Source organism: Ictalurus punctatus, chromosome 23 (genome assembly GCF_001660625.3).
Source record: "Ictalurus punctatus breed USDA103 chromosome 23, Coco_2.0, whole genome shotgun sequence".
Lineage (NCBI taxonomy): Eukaryota > Metazoa > Chordata > Actinopteri > Siluriformes > Ictaluridae > Ictalurus > Ictalurus punctatus.
In genome coordinates this window covers 2628571-2644378 of record NC_030438.2, presented here as the reverse complement: position 1 = coordinate 2644378, position 15808 = coordinate 2628571, and the positions used below count along the sequence as shown (strand labels likewise).

Sequence of the window (15808 nt, the reverse complement as noted above, 5' to 3'; positions counted from 1 at the left end):
AAAGATTTCAATTATATCGTTTGTTTAAATGATTTTGTTTAAAGGTTCACACGGCAACATGCAGCTGTACGTAAGAAATGTCCGTCGTTTAACAAGATAAAAGTGCACCAGGAAAAGTTCTGTTCTGTCTGCAACTCTTGATGTTCAACATACAGATTTATTTAGACAGCTAGTAAAATCACAGGCCCCAAAAGATCGGTTTTTGTCACCCATGGCTTCTCATGCATCACTGCAGGAGTTGTTTATTGTCTCTCCTGCAAGAGATGCAATCAGTTATACATCAGGGGGGAAAAAGGAAGGCTGGTTGATCGTTTCACTGAGTATCTTCATGCTATAAACTTTAAGGATTTTTCCTTTCAGGTGGCACAACACTTCGAGTGCAATAAAGATTTCATTAAAAAAAAAAAAAAAAAAAACACGAACAGATATTACATCATCAAATATATAACATTTCAACCATATAAACCAGTCACTGCTCCTACGGCCACAGACACACAGCTGATGGAAACGTAATTTTTACTACATCTACAATTTCTACTGAAGTACACCGCAGTTACCCTCTGAATTTTTGTCTAGATTCGATTAAATTAGATTCAATTGGTTAATATAAGATTGTTTTAGATTAGACAGGATTAGTTCAGATTAGACTAGATTAGATTAGATTATGATGGATCAGATTTTACTATCATAGATTAGGTTAGATTGCATTGGATTAGATTGTTTGTGTACATTAGATATGAATTTATCAGTAAAGATTAGATTAATTGAGATCACATTCAGTTTAGACTAGATTAGATCTGATTGCCATAGATTATAACATATTCGATTTGATTGGCTTAGATTAGTTTAGATTAGACTAGATTAGATTAGATTTAATTGTCATAGATTAGGTTTGATTGCACTGGATTAGATTGTTTGTTTAGATGAGATTTTATCAGTATATATTAGATTCATTTAGATCACATCCAGTTACATTTGATTAGACTAGATTAGATTTGATTGGGTTAGATTACATTACAATGGATCAGATTTTACTGTCATAGATTAGGTTAGATTGCATTGGATTAGATTGTTTGTTTACATCAGATTAGATGTTATCAGTAAAGATTAGATCAAGTTAGCTCACACTCAACTACAGTTGATTAGACTAGATTATATTAGATTGCATTTTATTAGATTAGATTGGGTTAGATTAGTTTAGATTAGATAGGATTATTTTAGATTATACTAGATTTGGATTCGATTTTTATTGACATAGATTAGGTTAGACTGCACTGCATTAGATTATGGTTGTTTATATTAGATTAGATGTTATCAGTAAAGATTAGATTAATTTAGATCACACCACATTACATTTGATGAGACTAGATTAGATTAGATTACATTTGATTGCCATATATTAGATTAGATTGGGTTAGAGTCGTTTAGATTACTGTACGTTACGATGCATTTGGTTAGATTTGGTTACACTGGATTAGACTTGGTTAATTTAGATTTGATTAGTAAATATTAGATTAGTTTGGATCACATTCAATTACATTAGATTAGACTAGATTAGAACAGACTACAGTGGGTAAGATTAGAATGGATTAGATTCGATTGTCTTAGATTAGATAACATTACAGTGGATTAAATTCAATTTCGATTACATTGCTTTACATTAAATAAAGGTTTGCTGGCTAATATTAGTTGATAGAACTTCTACTATAAAAAGAAAAATAGAAAGTACTGCATTTCCTTGTTCGGTGTTTGCAGTAATGTAGCAGCGCAGTCAGAGGACACTTATACTGAGAATTAAACTTCATTTTGCCAGAGCAGAACTGGAAATTCCAAACAGTTATATAATATGTGTTGTTTTGAACATCGATTTGCTTTAGGTGGATTTTTGTTTAATTGAAACTAAGAGAAGAGTGAAAGCTCTTCACATAAGGGAATTCAGACACGTTCCTGCGTGATGTAAGCTTTCCAGGCAATCATGGAAGGAGTGTATCGTGTTGCGTGGGCCACAGTGTGCACTTGCCAGATTCGGTAATTGAGCTTATTTGTCTCGCGGGTTCACAGTGAGTTGGCTGGTCTCTCGGGTGAGGCAGCGATAACAAATACACTCAGAGGACTCTGAGGTAATGGATGGGGTTATGTTACTTTACATTTTATTGGTGCAATGTGGCATTTTTTGATTTGTGCGTGTGCTTGAAGAAGCATGTGAGCGTCCCTGTGAGTTAGGAAATGTACAACTGGGGGATCTCAGTGAAATAAATAATAAAGTATGTGAGGAGGAAAGGAAGGTGTTTCTTCCTTTTGGGATGTGTATTCGGCAAAGAGCGCAATACAACAACACAGTGCAGTTATAGCCAATTGAGCTGCATTCCTCTTCTGGTCTAATATTTATACAAAAGGATATATAGGGAGGGATTTGAGGTAGAAGAGAAGGAGAAAAGGGAGAACAAGAGGATGAAACTGAATAAGAAGGAAAGTTTAATGAAGAAATACAAAAAAAGATATGATGAATTATTATATGATAATACATATAAGACACCATTTTACAGGATACTGAGTAAAAAATTAAACACAGTGAGGTGTGTTTTCAACAGTAGTGTTACTACACCGAACTATAACAGCACATCCCAAATTGTTTTATTTCTCTCATAAAATTGTGAAATTGCCAACTGTGATAATTTATTAAAGAACAACGCATCATTTTTTTTTTTTTATCTGTTTATAGTTACATTTAATGTTGTGGAATGTCTGGGGGGAAAAAAAGACAACCAAAAGACAACTCGCCACTGGCGTAAATCTTACTGACTCTCCTGTAGCAGAAAACTTACGGACTCTCCCGTGACAGAACTTACAGAATCTCTCATAACAAAAAAAACCCTGTTCCCTGAGAAGGGAACGAGACATTGCGTGAGCTTCACACTGTGGGAAGACCTCCGCGCATGATCTGAAGTCTGTGAAAAATCATGCAAATTTATGGCTTGCCGTGGTCAGGTGACATGGCATTTCGCCGCACCCCGCTGCAGCACACACATCCTGTAAGGGTACCCCCTAGATAAAGCCTTTCAGGAGGCAACCCCCCCTAGTGGAATAAGCCCTTATGCCCAGAAGCATAGCGAGACCACGTGCCTTATAAGCAATAGACATTGCTTCCACTATCCAATTAGAGATGTGCTGCTTTGACACAGCATCACCTCTACTGTCACTGCCAAGCAGACCAGCAACTTCTTTGACTTACGCCACTGGCCGGACTCTAAGGGCTCAAATGGTACCTGACAGACCTTCTAGGACCACAGAAAGGTTCCAGGAAGGTATGTGCTATCTGCAGATGGGCGTCAGCCACCATGCATAAAGTTACCCCCGCAGAGGCTCCATCAGTAGGGTCGTGGCTGGCTGAAATGGTAGCCATGTAGACCCTAATTGTAGAAGGAGCCTACCCTGCTGAGAAACATTCCTGTAACAACTCCAGGACTGTAGCTGTTGTGCAGTTTACTGGGTCTAACTGACATTCCTCACACCACAATTTAAAAAGTTGACTCTTGAATGCATACAATTTTCTCAAAGATAACCTTTCTTCTTTTGGTGTGGGAGGAGTGAGGGCGAACCACAGTGTGCAGCGGGTTGTCTCCTCGACGGGGAACACATCCACTTCTGCCTGGCCTAACCCCCACCATATGGACTCCACCTCTTGTGGATGGAGCCTCCAATCCCCGGGCCTCAGCCCCTGCCTTGACAGAATTTCTGCCCCTACATTCTGGTTGCCCGGAGTGTACATTGCAATAACTGACAAAACTTCCCCTCTGCCAGACAAGAATTAGTTGATACCGTTTTGTGATAAATAGGTGCCCCTAGAGTGTGACCCAAGGCTAGAAACTGGACCCGGTAACCCTTTTCTATGGAGGACAGAACCCATGGAGATACATGTTTTGTTCAAATAATCATAACACTTTATGTGTGATTCCGTACATAATGTATTTAGGTAGACGGAACATTCGATATCATTGGAATTACTCAGTAATAAAATCTACTTGAAAATATTAAGCTAATATAACTAAAATAACAAGTATATGTTACTAAAACGACATATGCATGTAAGCGAATTAAATTCGTGTAAACACTTAAGAAAATGTATTACTTTTAAAAAGCCTCTTTTTTTTTCCAGTGTAAAAGTGGAAGGGTATAGCATAGGGTTCATTTCCATCATCCGCATAACAAAAGGAGGTGTAAATGCACCCAAGGTACATCTAAAACAGATTCAAATCAAATCATTCAAACCACTTTGGGAGGCCTAGGAGACATTTTAGCTGTATACCAGATTTTATTCGAGTGTCAATACATCCATCTTCCCGAATCACGGTGAACAACAGTAAATTATGTCATGACGCTTATGCTCCATATTGTCCCTGTCTGCTAAACAGAGTTGATGTACACGAGAAACACGTAGCATATTAGCAGTTTGCGCATATGGCTACAATGGATGGTGTTTGCTGCAGCTACAGACTCACTGCTATATTAAACAGTTTAAAAGGATCTGGTTCTCAAGGTTGACTTCTGGAAACGAGTGTCAATGCACCAAAATTCTTCCATACAGGATATATGAGTAATCTTCTATATTGCATTCAAAAATGAGTATGAGGTAAAAATCCAGATACAAGACCGGTGTAAACAAGGTTGAGGATATTGATTAAGACAGTTGAATGTGGCTGTATTGTCATATTATTTATAATCATGGAATGGATTACAAAGGGAAAGGATTAACAAGGATTGGAGATATGGTGATAAAGGATTTTTAAAAGGATTAGGGACCACATAAAGGCAGGGTAAAGGATTAGAGCTATAATGAGAGCAATAGATTTTCTATTGACCCATAGTCGGAAAGATATTGTGAAGGATTAGAGAATATGGCTGTCTCGCCCTATTGTGTATCATTATGGTCAAGGCACTGAATTTGATTCCCTTGTTGTGCATTGGATTCGCCTGATGTCTCACATTATGATCCACACACATACACAGCGCAGATGGTGCGAAATCAGCTCAATGAGGATCAGCAGCTCGAAGCACGCTGTGTAGTGTGCATGATTGGCCCAGTTGGGGATTATTAGAGGGGGCGATTTCCTAATTAAATCCAAATTAGTTTTCTGCAGCAGTGTAATATACTGTGCATAACCTGAAATACAGCTGTTGGAGCAATGCGTGGATAATAGCACCTAGTCATTCCTGATTTCTTTTTAAGAGGCATTTTCTTATTGAGAAGCATAAGTAGAACATGAATCAAAAATGATTAGGTCTAAAAAGTTTAACCGGTATTTACAATCAAAACTAATACAGGTTGAGTTTAGTACATTGTACCACTTAAAATAGGCCCGTAATACAATGAACGCAAGTATGTGTACTGTAGAGGTCTGGGAAAACCCATGAGATATTGCTGAGGCTGAATGTTGGCAAAGAAGGAGAATTGGGTAAGGAGCCAGTCAACAAACATGGTGGTGATAATATCCACCCAATTTAGTAACTAGCGATTGTCAACCACTAGCTGTTTCTCCCCAATCACATAACAGACATTAAGCTGGGAGAATGAAGGCTTACATGCTTCCTTTGAGACTTTATTTGTTATTTCTTTTTCTTTATTTCATGTATTCTTGTCTCCTAAAAGAATGTTAGAACTATATTTACTAATAATACTACTACTACTACTACTACTACTAATACTACTACTACTACTAATAATAATAATAATAATAATAATAATAATAATAACGGTAATAATAATTATAATTATAATTATTATTATTTAATTTGTTTACAAAACATTTATAAAACCCAATTACTTTTGAAAAATCTCAAAGCGCTTCACATCCAATTGTATTTAAAGCACATTGTAGCACCAGTGTAAATCAGTGAATTAACTGTAAATGTATGAGGATTACTACAAATCTACTACGAAATGCTGTGGAAAAAAGTTCCAAGATTAAGAACATATTCACTAGCCACTTTAATAGGAACACACATGTTCATTTGTGCAATTATCCAGTCAGCAGGTACAGATCAAGAGCTTCAGTTAATGTTCACATCAGGGACTTCACTAGAGATTTATGAAGGGGGGGTAACGAGCTAAGCCTCTTTTAGGGGGGTCTGGGCATAATCCCGCCAAAAAAATTTAAAGCCACTAAAACATCTTTCTAGTCGTGTACATTTTAGAATAACAATGGGTACAAAATCTATAGAAATTTTTGGTCAAGGTACACCTGTCTCATAATTTGTGTTAGAGAGTGATCTAATATGACTTAGTTAAATTATATAAAAATAAAGAAATTAAAGTCCACTTTGTCCACATCCATCCAACACCAACAACAGGTAAAAATGGCAATAGCCAAAATACTTTTTGGATTTTATTTAAAGTGAGTGAGTGAGTCGGAAATCAACACTACATTACTGCACACTGTCTTTGCTAATTACTTTAAGTAAGTTCACATGGGCAGTTATAATCGAGCTACTGTGTAGTCGAGCTACAGTCTTATTTGTCTGTCCAAGTATACGTGAGATGATGCGTAATCGAATGATTGATATGGTTTGGTGCGATCCCTTGTGTTGCACGTCACCTCTTATAATGATCTGGGAGTATTTCCATTTAAGACCAGGAGGGGCGCGTGACCGCGTTATTCTGCGGCAAAATTGGCCTAGCAAATTGTGCATCATCTTTAGAAGAGGCTTCCTTCTGAGACGACAGCCATGCAGACCAATTTTATGCAGTGTGTGGCGTATGGTCTGAGCACTGACAGGCTGACCCCCCACCCCTTCAACCTCTGCAGCAATGCTGGCAGCACTCATACGTCTATTTCCCAAAGACATCCTCTGGATATGACGCTGAGCACGTGCACTCGACTTCTTCGGTCGACCATGGCGAGGCCTGTTCTGAGTGGAACCTGTCCTGTTAAACCGCTGTATGGTCTTGGCCACCGTGCTGCAGCTGAGTGTCAGGGTCTTGGCAATCTTCTTATAGCCTAGGCCATCTTTATGTACAGCAACAATTCTTTTTTTCAGATCCTCAGAGAGTTCTTTGCCATGAGGTGCCATGTTGAACTTCCAGTGACCAGTATGAGGGAGTGTGAGAGCGATGACACCAAATTTAACACACCTGCTCCCCATTCACACCTGAGACCTTGTAACACTAACAAGTCACATGACACCGGGGAGGGAAAATGGCTAATTGGGCCCAAAATGTACATTTTCACTTAGGGGTGTACTCACTTTTGTTGCCAGCAGTTTAGACATTAATGGCTGTGTGTTGAGTTATTTTGAGGGGACAGTAAACGTACACTGTTACACTGTACACTCACTACTTTACATTGTAGCGCAGTGTCATCTCTTCAGTGCTGTCACATGAAAAGATATCATCAAATATTTACACAAGTGTGAGGGGCGTACTCACTTTTGTGAGATACTGTGTGTGTGTGTGTGTGTGTGTGTGTGTGTGTATGTATATATATATATATATATATATATATATATATATATATATATATATATATATATATATAGTGATATATATATATATATATATATATATATATATATATATATATATATATATAGTGATATATATATATATATACACACACATATATATATATATATATTCTAGTGAAAATCTAATCTATATATAATCTAATGAAAACCTTTTAAGCCATTGAAATGAAAATTTTAGCATTTTAGTGAGGCCTTGTTGTCCATTCATCATTATAAAAGTAGATGAACAGCTTGTGGCCTAGTTAGAGCTTGTACATATTACAGACACACCATGTGGTTTTGATTAAAAGGCTCTAATTATTGGCCAAGTCCATGTGTAAACACGTTTGGCATTCATGCTGTGAATCGACACTACCCATTACCCAACATCTTCACAAGCACAATAACACTTTCATTCAGTAATACCTATCTGTCTTCTTAAGTGTTTGCAACAAACGTGTGTATCTGTTTCTTTGGTCTTCTTCATTGCACTTTTTTGTTTTTAGATTTGGATTTTAAATGATACAGTGAAATTTGCCAGAGAAGCTAATTTAGCTCATTAGTGTTCTGGTATTGGCTGATGTTAAATATTTCATATTCATTAAAGGAAAATTTTAGCAAGTTTTTTTTTTTTGTTCATGAAATGCATGCATATAAATGTAAAACATAATGCAAAAGTTCACATCTGAAGGCTTTATGGAGTACAGAATTGCCTCCAGTTGCACCAGTTTCATGTCTAACAACAACAGATTCGTATTATTGTTATCCGAATGTGAAAATTATGAATGTACTAAACATTCAATCATCATTATGTCATTAGCAGGATGATTGTTAATCCAGTCTGTAGCATAGCAGGAGTTGATCCAGGGTTTGCAATTTTGCATGCTGATCCCGTTTTCATTTGGGTTATTTCCTGGGTACTCAGGTTTCCTCACATCTTTTTTTTTTTTTTAGCTACATGTAGTTCTATCGATCAGCCATAACATTAAAACCACTGACAGGTGACGTGAATAACATTGATTATCTCTTACAGTGGCACCTGTGAAAGGGCGGGATATATTAGGCAGCAGGTAAACAGTCACTTCTCGTGTTGGAAGCAGGAGAAATGGGCAAACGTGGGCAAGGATCTGAGTTTGAAATTGTGATGGCTAGACGAATGGGTCAGAGCATCTCCAAAACAGCGGTCTTGTCGGGTGTTTCCGGTATGCAGTGGTTAGTACCTACCAAAAGTGTTCCAAGGAAGGACAACCAGTGAACCGGCAACAGGGTCATGAGTGCCCAAGGCTCAGTGATGCATGTGGGTAGTAAAGGCTAGCCTGTCTGGTCCAATCCCACAGAAGATCTACTGTAGCACATGACATGTAGGAACATGACAAAGGTGATGATTCAGCCTCTAAATTCCCTAGATCTCAATCTGATCGAGCATCTGTGGGATGCGCTGGACAAAAAAGTCAGATCCATGTGGGCTCCACTTTACAACTTACAGGACTTAAATGGCCTGCTGCTAACGTCTTGGTGCCAGATATCACAGCACACCTCACAGTCCATGCCTCGATGGGTCAGAGCTATTTTGGCAGCACAAGAAGGACCTACACAATATTAGCCAGGTGGTTGTAATGTTATTGCTGATGCTCTGTGATGTATGGGGTCCATTTTTACACCACAACTTACTTGAGTGTCATACGTTTCACCAAATCACACTAAAATGGTGAGGGGGCGTATTTGGGTAAATTTGGTTTGGGTATTTTTTTAAGAGCAGTGGTGATTACAGAGATAGAAGGCTTGAAAAAAAAGTGCAGAAAAAATAAACTTAATTTACAGCTCAGCTGTAATTCAACATAAATTTGTGCAAGGCCTTTAACCTTGAGTTTCTCTTCCTCTTAATTTTTGAGGAGAGGACAACATACTCCTTTTGACAGGTTGATGGATGAACACAGATGATTTTTTATCTTTTTTTGGGGGCAAGGTCTGGCAGCCACTCAGGGCCTACGCAGCAGAAATAAATAAATGGATGGAAAATGACCGCAGCTCACCACTCCACTTTTTGAAAGCATTTTATTAGAAGATGACACAAAACGCATTGTAGTCAGCAAATCTTTATAGATAATGGATTTGTACATTTCTAGAAAATAACACAGGTTGAGGTGTGCTTCCCCTTTGAGCTACTTTGTACTTTAACTTTACTGTGGCATCACATGTTTGGCCACACATTTTATTTATGGAACCTTTTTTTCCCCCCTGATAGTTGAAAATAAGACGGCAAATAAAATTCAGGGCTGCTCTGTGGGGCAATATCTCCAGACCAGACACAAAAACCCAGACAGTAACAGTGTTATAGTAACAGTAATACATGAGAAGTCTTTTATTATTATTATTATTATTATTATTATTATTATTATTATTATTATTATAATTCAGTTCACAGGTAATGCTACATTTAGCATAAATATTGCATTAGCAACTGTAAAATCAATGATTACTAGCAAAAAGCTAGCTGGCAGCACTGTCTATCCATGGCAAGATAGATAAAACCACAACAGATGCTACATTTGCTAGTGTTGCTAGCAACCATACATCAGTGCATCCGTCACACTGCAATCAACCAGAGTCTCATAAGCCAAATCAAATATATGGAAAACTGACGACACAGTCATCTGTAAATCGCAATGTTTTCACAGAATTTGCTTCGAGTCTTGTTTAAAGCTGTATGTAGTTTTCTCTTTCTTGCTAATGTCACAGAGTGGTGATGCTTATTGCTGGCTAAGCTTTGGTTTCATATTGCTAGCATAATATTGTTGTATTAAAGGAAAAGTCTGATGTCACAGGGAGACCTTTTTAGCACACATACAGTGGCATTTAATATGAAAACAGGAACAATTTTGTGAAATTTCACTGTTGGCTCCTAAAATAAAAGAGCGAGTGCTTATTTTCCTATTAAACATTTCAGATGAAGGAAAAATCCAAAACAGTGCTAATGGAAACAGAAAACATTGGACCCAAAGTTCCAGAATGCAGTGTAGTAATACATCACTAGTTACAGCAGAGACTTGAATCAGCCAGTTAGCGGTTTATGAGACGGCAGGGACAGTGGCATTGGGGGCAGTATTACCGTGAAAGTTGAAGCTTTGGAAGCTGGTATGTTTAAGCAGCATACAGATGGGAAGATGATAGAGCTAAACAGACTAAAGTGGAGCTATATTGCTCTTTTTAGGTAGAGATGACGTGAGAGATAAATTCCACTTGCACCAGTATCAGCAGGTAGTCAAGTGGCATTGTGGGTAATGTAGGCCAGCATGGTAATGACAAAACCTTTTTTTTTTTTTTTTTAATCAACCGAGTATTTATTACATAATAAATCTTGGGCACCAGTAAGGATCAGACACTGATTATAAAGATTAATATTCAGGTTATTCAGGGTGGATATTGTTTTTGTTGCAAATATTACAAATCAAAATGAACTGTTATTATAGGCCATTCAAAACCATGATATTGCATTTCACTGCAGTTATCACACGGATTTTTTCTTTTTCTTTTACAGGAATACCAGTCGTGTAATACTCTTCCCTGTCCTGATTTGAAGAAAACAACTCCATGGACACCTTGGACCCCTGTGAACATCTCGGATAATGGAGGCCATTATGAGCAGCGATTTCGCTACACATGTAGGGCGCGAGTGGCCGAACCGAACATGCTTGAGGTTGGGAGGCAGAGGATTGAGATGCGCTATTGCTCCAGTGATGGCTCCACTGGCTGCTCCACCGATGGTAAGCTTTCATCCATCCTTCTGTTATAGGACCATTATATATATTCTCCTCTGTTATAGTGATCTTATCTCCCGGCTGTCTGCCTCTCTCTCTGTGATGGAGTGTGTGTGTGTGGTGGCTGTAGTGCGAGATGCTTCATCGTTTTTGTCTGCTATTGTGAAGGCAGCATGATGTGTTGAAGTGAATAATGTCATTCTCTTTCACTCTCTCGCTCGCTCTCCACTGCTATTGATTTTCCATTGATTTATAGTACCACAGCTGGTACCATTCCATTACCCCTTTCAGGGAACCAGTAAACCTCTATAAGAAATTACCCATGTTTCTACCACTATGTAACGTGTTGGTTTTCTAATGCACAGATAAAAATAATAACAACCAAGGAGAATTTGAGTTGAAGTTATGGTACAGAACCAGTCCTTGTCAGATGACACAGGCATCTGCCTTTAAGCACCATCTAGAATTGGCACCATCCATCAATCTGTACCACTTATCCTAAACAGGGGAGCCTGGAGGTTATCCCAAGAGACTCGAGGCACAAGGCGGGGGACACCTTGGATGGGGGGCCAGCCCATCACAGGGCACACATACTTACACACCCATTCACACACTACGGACCATCTGGACATGCCCATCAGCCTACAATGCATGTCTTTGGACTGGGGAAGGAAACCAGAGTACCCGGAGGAAACCCCGATCGGCATCAAACTTTCATAAAAGCAGTAGATTAAGCCCAATTGCTACACTTTTCATGACTATAGATTCCCCTTGACCTACACAGTAGTTGTAATTTTTATCCATTTAAAGTTATATTCAATCTTGTAGAATGTCCAGAAAACATGTAACATACCATATATTATAGCAGCTATAAACATAATAAGACTATTATGTTACTATTTCTTGGTAACGTGACATAAATTGCAAAAAGCATTCCATCCTGAAGACTCGTCCATGTGAGAAAGCATGAAGTTAGAACTTTATTTTTAACTGATCGGTATCGGCTTTAATTGGCACCCTGCCCAGGGTGTACCCCGCCTTGTGCCCAATGCTCCCTGGGATAGGCTCCAGGTTTCCCCGTGACCCTGAAGGTAGGATAAGCGCTATAGAAGATGGATGGATGGATGGATGGATGGATGGATGGATGGGTATCGGCTTTATTGAGCACTAACCTAAGCCTGATCGTTTGTTAGATCGTTGATCAGCTGTCACAGAGAGCACAATTTGTGGCAGGGTTATGCGAGTATTTTGCAAACTGCGTTCAATACTACCAATTTCATACGGCAACTAAGAACTAAATACTCAGTGGAATACAGTGAGTCTTAACGCATTGCAGACCGATTCACTTGTCAAGTATATACAGTATATTGGATTGATCTGAATATACTTGAAGTGTGCTTGAAGTGTACTAGTACGTATCAGAGTATCAGATCGGGACTCTATATCAGCAGATACTCAATATTAAATGACTCGGATCTGGATCGGGGGAAAAAACTTGATCGGAACATCCTTTGCATTACCGTGTACCTGTGATGTGCCTTGGAGCCTGAACTACTCTCAGGGTGCTGCTGTTATAGAAAATTAGTCACCAACCATTTAACCAACCGAACGGAATCGAGAATTCAACAGTGATGTGGTATAAAATCAAATAAAATAACAGCCTATGTTTTAAATGCTTTTTCATTATTATTATTATCATTATTGTTGTTGTTGTTGTTGTTGTTGAACAGCTTAGAAATGCTTAGAAATTATTCTCTCTTTCTTTTGGTCATCTACTCTTTCTCTGTTACTCCCTTTGTCTTTCTCACTTCTTCAATTCAATCTAGTTATCTCTCTTAAATCTCTATCTTGCTGTCTCTTTTTCCCCATCTGCTTCACTATATATCTCCAATATCATTCAGTTTCTCTCTCTCTCTCTCTCTCTCTCTTGCTCTCATTTTCTTTTTCTCACTCTTTCTATCTCTCTATCCATTATGTTATATTTTCTCTCACTGTCTTCCCTACATACTGATCTATGATATAAATGAACGGAGTGTTTCTTTACTGCTCAGACAAATATGGCAAATATATAGAGGTTTTTTTGTAATAGAACCACTGTTCTCTCTCTCTCTCACACATACACCACCCACACAGCGCACATCACATACAGTGGGCCTTTACCCTCAACATCTGTAAACAAGCTCTTATTAACACGTCATAAACTAGATGTCAATTAATGTGTTGTTGAATGTATCACGAGCCAGTTAAAGGCAGTCTGCCTTCAGAAAAACATGGTTGGCGTCAAATGGTATTGTTGGGATTGTTAGTGCCGTACTACAGCAGCTAATTTTCATCAACCACCCACCATGAGCACAATTACAGCAGTGGAGTGCGCGCATACACACACACACACACACGCGCACACACACACACACATTTAGCTATTCCTTTGTTCCTCCCTCTTGTCCATTTTCAGAAGTTTTATAGGCCAAAGAGTAAAGCCTCTAGTATCATAAGCCCTACTGGGACAGCACGACGTCTGTAATAAAATTTCCGAACGTCTCCTCTGTGATTAAACCCTTGCATCCAGACGGCAATGAATTAAAGGAACAGTTCAGTAAAAGATCAAACGTAGACCAGAGTCGATCATCTAGCGCATGTTTCGTGTCTCACTTTTTCTTCCTCCATTCAGTGCTGAAGCTTTTCTTTTCTGAAAACACACGCCCAAATTGTCATATACCGGATTCACTTCACACAGCATTGTTAAAAATGTAAAATAGCAGCTGTAGTATGTATTTAAGGTGGAACTACATTTTCATATGCATCACTGTCAAATTTCTGATGCAGTTCTGGTAGTCACGCATCACAGATTTCAGCGTCGATTAAGTTTTGTTCGTGTATATATTACAGTACAGATACATTATAGATTGCAGCAAGTCACACTGTGCCTTAAATCCATGGTTCTCATAGTGGGGTCCGGGGACGCTTAAGGGTTCGTAAAGTATAGTCAGGTCTTCCGTAAGTGTTTCATTTTGTTACAGGGGTTTTGTTAGGGGTAACGATTTAGAATACTGCACTGTCATTAACGAATAACTACACAGGAAGAAATGAGTATCGCAATATTATCATTCTCGTAACTACTATTAACTAACAAGAAACTCAAGTTACTGAGCACACATAGGAATGTGGTAGTTCACTATTAGCTAATCAATATCTATTACTTCTGTCATGCCTCCCGGAGAACTACTAAGAAATAATATACAGTTTCATAATTAATGTGAAACTAATTAATAACTAATGCAGGACAATTGACTAGCACTACATTAACATTTTAACCGCTGCTGTTAACGAATACTTAAGATTGTTTACATAATCAATAAGTAATAGCAGACTTGTGATTTGGGCAAGCTGTTAATAATTAGTACAACATCATTAACATGAGAATGTAATCAAAGTTATAAACAAGCAGGCCCATAAACATAATGTCAACATGAATATAGAAACGTCAACATGAATCTAATAACCGTTTTAATAAAAATGTGTTCTGGTAGTGGAACGGTAAAAAAAAATAAACATACCGTATATGGCTCCAGTAAATAGTCATGTAAGGAATAAAAAAGGACTGGGTGTTCTGAAATATTTTATTCCTCTTACATCACGGCAATTTGCTACAAAAATTAAAAAATTTTAATTTATTAATGAACATGATGTCACACTTTTAACCATTTATATTCTTAATGTTGTGGAACATGCATAAGACATGATGGCAGCTCTAAACATACTATAATCACACCTTTACCTCCCTATCCTTTTTCTCTGTCTTCAGACTACAAAATCAGCATGTCATTTTACAGAGAAACCACAAAGAGGAAACTTGGCGCTTTCCCTTGGCACAAAACTCACTGTCACAAATCCCTGACACTGGCGAATCATTCCATTAGTCTCCAATCAGAAACCGTCATCATATCAATGATCAGGTGTTTTAATTTGTTAACTAGCAGCACATTATTAGATCTGTTTATTATTACACTTAGATTATTCAACATATAAGTCCCTGTGAATGAGTTGTTACTATAAAAACACAACCGTATTAGAACATGCGCATTAATATAAAACTGATTTGAAATTCAGCCAGCACTACAGTCAGAGCTGCTATTATAGAAAGTTAATCAACACCTTCTGACCAATCAGATTTGCTAATTCAACAGGTATAAATTATTGTTGCAAACTTTTAAATAATGAGCCTAATATTTGAATAGTTCAATTATGTTGATAATATACAATAAATCTCTACTATATATGTACTTTTTAGTGATAAAGGGGTCCCTGGGTGCAAAATAATTCTCTAACCCATGTCTGCATGATTGCAATTACTGAAGAACTACATGCAATTTAAAGCATATATTCACTGCGTGAAGGGAGATAGAAAAACATCAACACTGCTGTGCTGATAGAAATAAAATCAGTGGTGTCACCAGGAAAGAATACGGTTACCGCAGTTTCATGTGGAGAGCTAATCTTTCTGAATACCGTTCTACATGTTGAACACACGGATCATTCCTTTATCTGAG

At 37.9% G+C, this 15808-nt stretch overlaps 1 protein-coding gene across 1 annotated transcript in view; it reads left to right on the top strand.

Moving 5' to 3' along the window:
* sema5a (sema domain, seven thrombospondin repeats (type 1 and type 1-like), transmembrane domain (TM) and short cytoplasmic domain, (semaphorin) 5A) overlaps positions 1-15808 on the top strand; it is a 231168-nt gene that overhangs the window by 169066 nt on the left and 46294 nt on the right. The window contains exon 17 of the mRNA XM_053674919.1: positions 11039-11264. Coding sequence (XP_053530894.1) covers positions 11039-11264 — 226 coding nt within the window. The remainder of the gene's footprint in view (positions 1-11038; positions 11265-15808) is intronic.